We start from the raw sequence: 11,867 nt of genomic DNA, 5'->3' as shown, positions 1-11,867 counted from the left end.
TCCTCACGTCCGCGGGAAAGGAGGGAGGGGGAGCGACCTCCTTGGCGACAAAAGCGCATGTCTGTCTAACGTTCCACCGTCTCCCGCACACACCCAGAGAGCTGAGGTGGCCAATGCGTACTGCGCACGCGCTAACCAACAAACGGAGCGTGCGCCGGCGAGCATCCTTGCGGCACTATTGCGCACGCGCCGAAAGTTTTTTTTTGGGGGGGGAGGGGGAAGATTTGTCCCAGGGGCTGCATGGTCAGTTATAGCGTTTCCTAGGTTACAGGATTTCCTTTTTTTGACTATATACGATAGCCGGAACAATACGATTCTGCTGTAATAGCTTGTTTTTCCATTAATCTCCCGCAAACGTTAATTTTTATGAGGTTTTACTTCTAAATGCATGATGCCATGTTTATTTCTATTTAGGCACTAATTATGCATAACATGGTGATGTTTGTTGGGACACGATCATCAAGTCAACAGAGAATCCACTGGGGTAGTATTTCCTTATTCTACCTTAATGGGAGTTGATTAGGGCACATGAAGCACTGCCCTTCAAAAGGCAAAATACAGCCATAGTGGGATAGAACTCAGCATCTGGTAATACCTGCCAATGTAATCAGAAAGGGTGAACATCAAGTAATATGACAAATATGTACACAATGGAAAAGGAGAACCAGTGTGCATTCAAGTGAAAAAGCAATCACACAACAGAACACATGTCTAATTAGAACAGCTGCACCAGATTATGCTATCTTGGTTTGCAAATTTTAAGGATCAAATTGGCAGTAGGGCCAATAATCCAAGTAATTTCCATCTGATCAGTTTACAGTACCATGAACGTGTGATTGCCCTTTGTACAAAATCACATCTCCATTCAAGGCAGCAATATTGCAGAAGGGATTTCACAAGCACTCAACATTTTATGATTAGAAAAGTGCAAATTATGATTAGAAAAGTCCCTTCATGTTTGAAACAGTAGAACAAATTTAGGTTGTGGTCACACACACACACTACAGATGTAGTCTAATGTAAACCGCTCTGAGACCCATTAGGGGTCATGATCGGTATAGAAATCACATGTAAATAAATAAATAAATAATCCACTTTCAAACTGGATTTTTCCTGTCTGAACTGGCAAAATCCAGTTGGAAAGTAGATTATTTAGTGTGTGTGACCGCAGCCTTAGAGTCCAGTGGCACCTTTAAGACCAACAAAGGTTTATTCAAGGTATGCGCTTTTGTGTGCATGCACACTTGTATGCATGCACATGAAAGCTCATGCCTTGAATAAGCCTTTGTTGGTCTTAAAGGTGCCACTGGACTCTAAATTTGTTCATCAGTCCCTTGTTATTAATGCAAGTGTCACAAGCACCAACCTGCTTAGTGATCAGTACTGATGAGGAAGCCATACCTTCCTTTCATTAGTTAAAAACAAATATTTATAAGGACCTTAGTCACTGTGTGCCCATTTTCTGCTTCTAGACATCTGGCATGTTTATTGCTATATCAACACAGCTCAATGCCAACATGGATGTTTATCCAGGCCTTTTCACATTCTCCCACAACACCCACACAAATTTTGTACATTATAGTTATTCCTCTTACAGCATTGGGTCAAAACCAGGACAGCACCAAGGCAAAGAACTCCACCATTCTTACCAACCAATCTGCTTTTCACCTGCAGGGAGATTAGTAGATCCCCAAGAGTAATTGCAGGTGAACAAATCACTTAACAGCTGCACTGTGTGCCTAAAATATTACCATTACCTGGCTTGTCAATGACTTTCAAATAAGATCTGATTTAATGGGGCAGCTTTACAGCTCTAGACTATGCCTGCTTGGAGTCCACACCAATGGAGCCTGCTCCCAGAGAAGCGTGCATTAAGAAGACACGTAGTTGCAATGCAGTGATTTTTGCCACTGAAGGTGATTACATTTTTATCCCATATTTCTTCCATTATGGAATTCAAAATGGCAAACACAGCACACCTAGGACATCTCCTATCCAAACACTTATCAGACCAACTTATCAGGCAAGATTGCTACATCATGTACCTTCCAACACATTATCTGGGCTAATAGTTTATTCTGTTCTCTGGAAACTGGGCAGAGCCATCTGGATCTGCCTCCTTTTTGGAAAAACTCCATTCTGAGCCCTCTGTGCTTCTAAAGACTGGCACAGGGTATTTCCAAGATTCATCTCAAAAAGCTACAGCTATGACCAACTCGCCCTGACCTGGATAGTCCAGAGTAGCCTGATCTTGTTGGATCTCAGAAGCTAAGCAGGGCCAGCCCTGGCTAGTATTTGGATGGGAGACCAATGAATACTAGGGCTCTGATGTGGAGGCAGGCAATGGCAAATCACCTCTGTACATCTCTGGCCTTTAAAACCCTACAAGGTTGTCATAAGTCAGCTGTAACTTGACAGCAACAGTAACAACATGACCAACATGCCAAAATCATTCCTAAAAAATGGTCAGGGCAATGCAATCTGCATTTGGCCTTGCAATCATCCTTCATCGGTCAAATGTAGAAAACCTTCCTTGTTACATTGTTGTGGGTTATTGGTATTCATAAAACTTTTCATCCATCTCTGTGGCAAGACATCCAGGGTAATATACAGTGGGGAAAATGGCACTGTCAGGCAGATAGAAGATATTCAACTGAAAATGCCATAAACAGAAAATCATTTGCATACTGGAGGAGGTCAGAGAGTAACTTTGGCTTAAAAAACTGACACCACTTTAGACAAATGCAGACAGTCACATGGTATGGATTCCAAGAAGAAACTGCATCGCTTATAAAGGCTGCCTCCAGACGTCTCAACAAATTCTAGTTTGTGGCAACCCACCAACAATCACCACACTGTCTGCTTTCTGCTGCTGCTCTCCTACCTCTCACTAGGGAGCATATTCTCCCTATATTGCTTTCTTTGTGGCCATACAATCACAAGGGGCAGAGCTACTGAACCCACTGTGATTTGTGAATTCAGACTTCACAACAAACAAAATTGTTGGATCCAGCTAGCCATTTTACTCTCATTCTTAATTTCCTTTTCTACTTCTGTCTGAGTCCCATATGGTTTTTGTCTATGGAGATCCCATGATCAAAGATGCTTCCTCCCTCCATTTTTTATCAGGGAAAAGGGTGGCGGATCCAGTACAAGATTAGTAGAAAATGTGAATAAGCAGCTATAGACCCTAGCTGGAAATCTGCTTTGTTCCAAACAAACCTGTTTGACAGATGGGATGCATTTGCGTGTTACAATTAACCAGGATTCAATCAAATCAAAGTTTATCATAATGTCTGAATGCAGCCAAAATGCAGCAAGTGGGCCTTAATGAAGAGTACAATGTGAAATATGGCACCTATACTTTAAGAGTTGGTACACCTAACAGACCACTACCAAAATCTCATGTGGTTTTTGTTCCTGAAGCATTTTCTGATCACCATGACTTTAATTTCATCTTTAATGGCAAGAGGTTTGAAAAGCCGAATTAAAGGAACACTCATAAAAAGGTAAAACTACATTTCCATTCAAGTTACCGGTAGCAACAAAAATACAAAAAATATATATAGGGGCACTCAGAACGCAGAGTAGATTTTTATCTATTTAAATCATTTTATATTAAATTTTATATGACATACTGTTTAACAACAAGAAATTTCAATGACATTTTAAAAAGAACAAAATGCATATGAGAGAGTCTGTATCCTAAACAAGGCATTAAATGAAATTAGAACAAAGGGGTTAAACAAAAGAAAATGGTTAGTCCCATAAAACCTTATTTGTAGTCTACAAATTCACCCCTATTCTGAATGTTAACAGATGGGAGGGGGAAAATAGAAGAAAGGAAGGTTGATTATTGAGATGGCATGAAATACTGCTCAATATTATAACAGAATCCAAAAACATCCTTTAGAGCTTTTCAACCAACACTTAATAAATACTAAAGTGACATTTTAGAGTTTTCACATAGGAATGAAAAAACCTTCCCTTCTCCTTTATGAAAAATAATACTGGTTAAAACCATTGCCAAAACATTTTATCATCATGCATTTAAAATTTAAAAAATGAGAATTTATATAAAGAGGTAGATTAAAAAGAAAAAAAAAACAGATTCACCATTATTTGTCACTTTTATTCAGTAGATTTTTCTTCTCCCCTAGAGTTTCTCATTTTTTAATGCCAGACATGGCAAGGAGTGATTACAGTCAAACGGTTTATTAAAACATTTTGCTCTTTGCAACGCAGTCCCCCTTTACCACTGACCCATTTCATGTGCTTTTCTTTTCTCTATACACCACCACCAGGGCTGGGGGGGTTTAGGAATGGGGTTTAAAAGGAAGGGGGAGGAGTATGGGAGGGGGAGGAGGAACGCTACAAGCCACAGCAAGAATGAGCTGTTATTTAATAATAAAATGGGGCCACAAAAAATACAGTAATGAGGTTACACAATTAAATCCCACAGCATGACTTGAAGGCTTTTCTCTCCCCCTGTGGTTGACATCATCACAATGGAAGGCATAAAAACTGGAGGAACCAAGTGTTGAGACAGTCAAACTCTAGTCCATTAGGCAAGATGGTGGAAGGAGTCATTAAAAAGTGCCCTGCCCTCACCAGAATGGCTAGCAGACATGGAGAACTCCCCAGCAGACAGAGACCACCCATGTAGCTATCTATAAAAGTGTGTTGTCAATATGGCACATTTGTTTTTTTAAACACTGGAAAAAAGGTTCACCACAATGGACTTCTGTTTCTCTCTCGCTCTCCATTTTCATCCCTCTATTGTTTAACAGTTACATATGCTAGATTCATCTATCTGAACTATGCAGGAAGTGGACTCCTCTGCTAGGAATGCTAGCCCTAATTCACTTTGTCTTGAAATATATACAAGTTGTTTGTAGTGGCAACAGCAATGATGTTTTCCTTAGGATGCCAGGCTGTGTGTAGAATCTTCTTGTTGAAATCTAGACTGTCAACACTAATCTCATCCTTCTTCCGTTTGCCGCTTGCGCAGACTTTCCGGGGCTTCAAAACGGTGCGGGGCTTGTTGTTTTCCCGTGATGCTTCTAAAGTGATATCTCGCTTGGTGTTCCTATCGAACATTCTGAAGAAATTGTTATAGGACCCTGTCATGACAACACTTTTTAAAAAAGGAGAAAAAAGGAGAATAAAACAAAAGATGCTCAGCGTCACTGAATGCATTTGCTACATTAAGCTTTCCCCACCCCACCCCTCCTTCAGGGCATCATCCCACTTGGCTGAGTACTATTGCTATTTACTAGAGGCTAAAAACAGGTCTACCATTTAAACCCCAGCAGTGTGTCACATTTAATTTTCCAAAGAGTCATCTGCATTTTAAAAATATTTTGTATCACATCAATGTTAAAACTTAGCTATTTTATGTGGTTTTCATTTTTTTTTAAATAACACTTTTATTAGTAAAATATTCAGCCTTTTCAAGGACACTGCTACACTATGGGAACTATGGCTTGAATCATGCAGAAAGTTGCTGCTAATGGAAGGGGAACTGATTCATGTTAAATCCCTTTTGCAGCTCCAGATCTCCAACTCTACCCTTAAGCTGTTCCTGTGGGGTACCATTCCCCCCACCGGGACAGTGTTCTACCAGCACAATAAATAATCAATAATATATATGTATGGACCCTGAAAACTGCCATGTGTACAGATACATCTTCTTCCTTCTCTGTGTCTCTTGTCCAAGAAAGCGAACACAGTGGGCTGCTTGAACCAAGGTGAAAGTCAACAAGAGGTTATCTTGCACCCAAAGTCTATGCTGCCCCTTCTCCACCCCCTAAAGAAACCTTCTCCCGTACTTGTTTTAGGTCTAAAAAGCAAAGAGCAGAAAGCCGTTCAGCCTCAGTGAGCTTCTAGGTTACGTGATCAAAAAAAGGACCCTTTCAACCACCAACCAGACTCTTAAGTTGGACTTACCTGTCCGACCCATTCCAACAGCACTCAAATTTGTCAAAAATGCAGTCATTTTCATATAGCGAACAAAGTTTACTTCTGAGGTATTCGTGTACCTGCAAGCAGTCGGGGGGGGGGGAGGAGTGAAGGACACCACTGAGTATGGAAAGTAAATACAGGCCAATATAGCAACTCAACAGAATAATTCCTTGAGTCCTGAATAAAGGAAATCCACCAGACCACACACACTTTTGTTCCAAGATGCATAACACTGGGTTGGGAAATTCCAGGTTCAAAGCCTTGTTCAGCCACACAAGCTGATGCAGACCTCTGGTTTTGAAAATGAGCTATGGTCTAGTCATTCTCTGATTCAAATGGAACCTGTCTCACAAACTCACCAGGTGGCTTTAGACCAAGTGATTCTCTCTCAGCCTCAGCTCTCATGCACATGATGTGGATAATATAGGTCCACCTCCCAGCACTCTATTGGTAATGTATCGTAAGTGTGCTGGACACTGAAAGTGCTACATAAATGCTATTATTATGATGAAGTTTTTTGGAAGTCATTGGTTTGGGGTGGGGGGACGGGAATGAAGCAGTCGTTAAGAGTGGCAGTGGGAACTGGGAGACCCATTTCGAATCCCCCTGTTGCCACCATGAAACTCACTGTAGGTGACCTTGGGCCAGTCATTCACCATTAGCCAAGCCTACAGGATTGTTCTTATCAGGATAAAATGGAGGAGGAGAGAATAATATTGGGAGCCTCTTTGGGTCCCCCACTGGAGAAAAAAGCAGGGTATAACGATCTAAATCTCACTGTCGCTCAAGTTTACCATACCCATTCATTGAGAGTATAAAACTGAATGGGTTCTTGAACACTAGCCTCAACCACTTCCCAATTACAAATAGTTTCCTATGTGTCATTGGAGGCTGTACTTCCATGTACAACCCAAAGCCCTTTTGGATTAGTTGCATGGCAGATCCTGGCCAGATTTCAGTTTCCAATGCTTGTTTAACCTGCTTCTCTCTTATGGCAAGGGAAGCAGAACGTTTGTGTGTTGTAAGAGGGCACAGCACCTCTATGCCTCCTGTAGAGGGGAAGGGGGGGAAAAAACAGAAACAAAACCATCTACTGGCAAACACTGGCTCAGAGATTTTCAAAAGCCCACTGCAAGGACCAAAAGGGCCCCTCTTCCTGCACTGGGAATCTCCCAGATAATTATGCTACAGTGGAGGCTGTAGGACTACAGTCCTAAGCATGCTCATGAGGAAACAAATTCCATTGGAATGAGTGAAACTTATTACTGCTGAATAAAGGCTGAAATCTGAAGGACCTCATGCATGTACTGTAGTCACACCTTTGTGCACAGGAACATACTGCTCCCCACACCCATTTGCCACAGTTTGCTTCCTTTTAGGACTCAATCAAGGCCAGGGTTCTTTCTCTCCCTTCCCACAACCATTTGGAAAATTCACACAGAAAAGCTAGGGAAAATGGTGTTATTACTGCTGTTGTAAATGGTCGCTGTGCTGATATTGAATGCACTTCAAGTTTTGCAGAGAGCACCTCTTGTATTTTCTACTGTTTACCATTCTAATGTTTGCTAACTTAAGGATAATAATACTGCATGCATCTGATGCAGTGGGTTTGGGTCCACAGAAACCTATGCTACAATAAATCAGTTCATTCCAAAGGGTGACACCTGATTCTTCCATTTTCCCTTCCATTTGTTGCTCATTACGTTTGGTGTAGTGGTTAAGTGCGCGGACTCTAATCTGGGAGAACCGGGTTTGATTCCCCACTCCTCCACTTGCACCTGCTGGATGACCTTGGGCAAGCCATAGTTCTGGCACAGCTGTTCTTGAAAAAGAGCAGTTTCTGTCAGAGTTCTCTCAGCCCCACCTACCTCACAAGGTATCTGTTGAGGGGAGGGGAGGGGAAAGGAGTTTGTAAGCCGCTCTGAGACTCCTTTGGGTATCCAATATCTTATCTTCTTCATTAAACCATACCAAAATGCTGCTATGCAGAGTCCCTTAAAATTCAGGACCAGCTTTTTTGGGGAGGGCACAGGAGGCTTTGATAGGAAGTTCTTTCAATTCCAACTAAGCAGAATCTAACTGCATACTTGGCTGCATAATGTTGAAGACAGTCATGAGCTGTTCTGCAAAATATGTATTTGATCTTTCTTAGTGTACATAAATGAGTTCCATTATCACATCAAAACCCAAAAAGTGACTCTGAACATACCTTAGTTTATTAAATAGGGGCACATCTGTGCTTACAGCGCTACTCTCAAAAGGGGGTGGAGTGTATGGATGAGCATTTTCTCTGCATACCTGATACGTTTCCACAGGTCTGTTTTCCATATTTAAATCCCAGATTTTCACAGACAGATAGTCCCTAGTCATCATATATCGGCCACTATGGCTGAATTTGACATCTGATATGGAGGAGATTATTTCAGAGAAAAATGACCGGTTGCTGGGGTCTTCGGGTTCTTCAAAAACTGCAAGTATGAGACAATTATGCCAATTTGCTATTTGTATTTATTCAGAGTAAATAACCTCATGCACATTTTTAAAAGCTACAAAGTGACTATGGAGAAGTCCATAATATTTTGTACCCAATAAACATTTCTTAAAGCAATCCAAGAGAGCAGTGGCTATACCTGTTGACAGCTTCCAGGATTAAGTGAGCCTGGGTACAAGATGATATGGGCTTTCTGAGATGAGTAAAATGACTTTAAAAAAACAAATGCATCAACACATTTTTTGTGATGAGTAAAGGACAAGAAATTTAAAAACTTTTTTTTAAAAGTCATGGAAGTTGAAATCTAAACAGGCAGCAGAGTTCTAACACAGTAGCAAGTCCCACACTTGTTTTTCAGTCACAGAATCCTAGGACACACACAGTCCTAGCATGGAAAGTTTTTCATGCACCCATTCAGCTCAGCATGAGTAATGCCTTAATTGGCCATTGATGCATATTACTTCGAAGCCCAATCCAGGCAATATATAACACTACAGATCTGCATTACAGAGGTCCACTGTAGTACAATCAGCAAAACTTGAACAGGAGCAGACCAGGTGCTATCCTGCCATGTTGCATGACAGTGAGTGAAACAGACAAGTCTATTCACAACTCCAAGCTATTTTTTTGCAGGGTTACAGTGTTCTTTTTTTTTGGGGGGGGGGGGGATTAAAAAGTGCTCCATCCTCTTCTTGCATTACCATTGTTCTGCCCTAGCAAACAAAAATGGGTTCATCAGGATTGTAACAACTACTCACGTTTCGAATGCCTATCGCAGAGTGCCGATGCCCGCATGTCACACAGACGGATTGTTCCTTTACTGCTGCTGTATACGAACGTGTTGCAGCTGTTTGGATGGAATTCTGCTGCTGTTATGACCTCAGTTAATTCTTCCATGTTGGCAGGCTTAATATCTACAATATCTAAAGATTTTTGAGGTTAAGGACTCTATTTTCATCAGGTTTCATGGGATCCTTTTGAACAGGGAATAACTCTTACAGCTTAAGGAGGAAGACGGGATTTTGGGAAATGGAGATTTTTTTAGGAAAACAGAGATTTTTATTTTAAAAACCTTTCAATATACAAACTAAGAAAACATTTTCAACATTTCAACATTCACAATACAAAATATAAAATACAACACAAATAACCAATTACAAATCCAACATCAAAGACTTACGAGGCACCAATTCACTAATTCCATAATTCAAGATTAACAAGATTAACCACGTTAGTAACATTAATAATATATTAATAACATTAATAACAATAATGTTAATGCTGATAACATTAATTACATCAACACCATTAATAGGAAGATGGAATTTTGGAGGCGAACACTGCAGGCAAGACTAGACTCGGCTAATCTTCAGCTGCTCAGCCATTTCAGAAGTGGATTCTTTAGTGCTGTGGCATTTGATTGGCCAGGGGTTGGGAGAAGCTGCCTTCACACAGAGTGTGACAGGAACACTGCTATTCCTCCTCCATGTTGTTTATCACCCAGAGGTGAAACAGCCCCAGCCTTCAGGTTTACCATTTCCATTTAAGACTTTTGCTAGCTCCTGCCACTGCTATGCACTAGCAGTGATTCTGTATTTGGCCCTGGAAGTAGCACACTGGATGCAGCTTCAGTGGCTCAGAAATCTTTTGTCCTACAAAATTCTGAATAAGAATTTTTGTGAAGACTGGTCTCTCCTTTAGCCACTCTGGAGGTCGTACCTTTTCAGAAGTGTACATGTTGTCTGCAAATTCAAGCTTTTCCTCCCTCCGGTCATGTAATGTTGGAGCAGGATCTGGAAGACCCTGGTTCAAATCCCTACTCTGCCATGGAAGCTTGGTTGGTGACTTTGGTTCAGTGACTCTCAAACTCACCTACTCTACTGAGTTGTCCTTGTGAGGATAAAATGGAAGAAAGGAGAACAGTGTTGGGAAGATGGGGGGGAGGGGTTATAAGCTGCTTTGGGTCCCCAATGAAGAGAGCAGTGGCTATAAATATCTAGATAAGAATACAAAATAAAAATACAGGCAGCCAAGATGTGTTGATTTGTTAAGAATAATGAGTTGGATGGTGTAACAGACAGAGTAGGTTCCACCTCTCTCTAAGAGAAACCAATGAGAGCTGATGGAATGTTAAGAGAGGGAGAGTGGGAAAACGACAGTTAAAATGGCTTTTCGGAGTTAGCAGCTAAGGGTTTTAGGGAGGAAAAGAAGGATGTCTGACTGAGTCAACTGTGCAGAAGAGCAGCTTTAGAGCAGGTTGAAAACAGTCAGTTTGTACCTAAAGGATCCCAGTTGTAGGAACAGGACCTCTGTTCAAAAGCTCAAAGGGACATGTTGTTACTTTTACCTTAGTTGACACACTGTTTATGTTAATATCATAAATAAAACTAACGTTTTGTTTAACCCTAGGCTGCATGTCTAAGGTGATGGAAGCACACATACAATTTAATATCTTGGCCTGTACATGTATTACAGGATATGGATAAACGGTGGCAGCGTGTGAATGAAACAGTGTTTGAAGCCCAACCCCAATTATCTCTGTGTGAATGAGGGCTGATTAATAAAGGGGGCTGGGCTACTCTCTGGAATTCAGAGAGAGGACATGAAGTGTGAAATGGTCATGGCTCTCTAAATTTTAAAAGACACAAGAAGGGTTGCAAATGTGGCACCCTGACCAACGTGTGACTCATAACCTGAGAGAGGGTGGTAGGCACTCTGTGTGAGTGAGAAAGGGGTGTCACAGATGGTACAGATACAGAACAAGATCACATGACCAAGGTTATTCTTCCTGTCTCCGTCCTTTGGTGTCTCAAAATAACAACCTCTTCCCCAAACTCTTTTGCCAGTTTTGTGTCTTTCCATAATACACAATTTGCCAAAATGAACTTTGGGACATAGAAAATGTAGCTTTATTTCACTAACTCTCATCTTGCTCCAATTACCTCTTCAACAGTCAATAAGCAACAAACATCTGTCATTCATTGGACAACGCTAAAACAGGGAACCATTCAGTTATGCTGAACCTTAACATGTCTTTTTTTTGGGGGGGGGGGAGAAGAAGAAAAAAGGATACTAAAACTTCTGTCTGTAATTTCTAGGTGCCACAAATTAATCCGCAGGTCATCTGCAGACAGGTACGTTTCATAATCACTATTGATGGAGATAGAGTTGATGTGGTACGTGTGGGCATTGGCAAATATCCTTCGTGGACTGGCTTCCACCATGAGATCCATGGGTCTGAATACTGGCACCTGCAAGGCACAGAAGAACAGATCCATGTGCAATAATGCAGAAAGACAAATTGCTGACAACAAACCTTCCTGTGCATCACTCAGCAACAGAGACAGGAAGTCAGTGTTCCCTCATGCAAGGCGAAACAAGGAGTGACAGGCCTAAATATATATATATATAT

At 41.2% G+C, this 11,867-nt stretch overlaps 1 protein-coding gene across 2 annotated transcripts in view; it reads right to left on the bottom strand.

Moving 5' to 3' along the window:
- Positions 1 to 4,095: 4,095 nt before the first annotated feature.
- Positions 4,096 to 11,867, bottom strand: part of PPP2R2A (protein phosphatase 2 regulatory subunit B, alpha) — a 97,872-nt gene continuing 90,100 nt past the window's right edge. Inside the window, exons 6-10 of one of the 2 annotated variants that reach the window (XM_015429807.1) lie at positions 11,529 to 11,706; positions 9,214 to 9,378; positions 8,263 to 8,432; positions 5,950 to 6,041; positions 4,096 to 5,137 (exon numbers count right to left, since the gene is read on the bottom strand). In XM_015429807.1, coding sequence (XP_015285293.1) covers positions 4,858 to 5,137; positions 5,950 to 6,041; positions 8,263 to 8,432; positions 9,214 to 9,378; positions 11,529 to 11,706 — 885 coding nt within the window. In that variant the 3' untranslated portion in view covers positions 4,096 to 4,857. The remainder of the gene's footprint in view (positions 5,138 to 5,949; positions 6,042 to 8,262; positions 8,433 to 9,213; positions 9,379 to 11,528; positions 11,707 to 11,867) is intronic. The other variant, XM_015429808.1, reaches the window with a different exon arrangement.

This window comes from Gekko japonicus, unplaced genomic scaffold (genome assembly GCF_001447785.1).
Source record: "Gekko japonicus isolate JY-2015 unplaced genomic scaffold, Gekko_japonicus_V1.1 scaffold1131, whole genome shotgun sequence".
Classification (NCBI taxonomy): Eukaryota; Metazoa; Chordata; class Lepidosauria; order Squamata; family Gekkonidae; genus Gekko; species Gekko japonicus.
The sequence above is the reverse complement of the archived record's forward strand: the minus strand, read 5'-3'. Positions and strand labels throughout refer to the sequence as shown.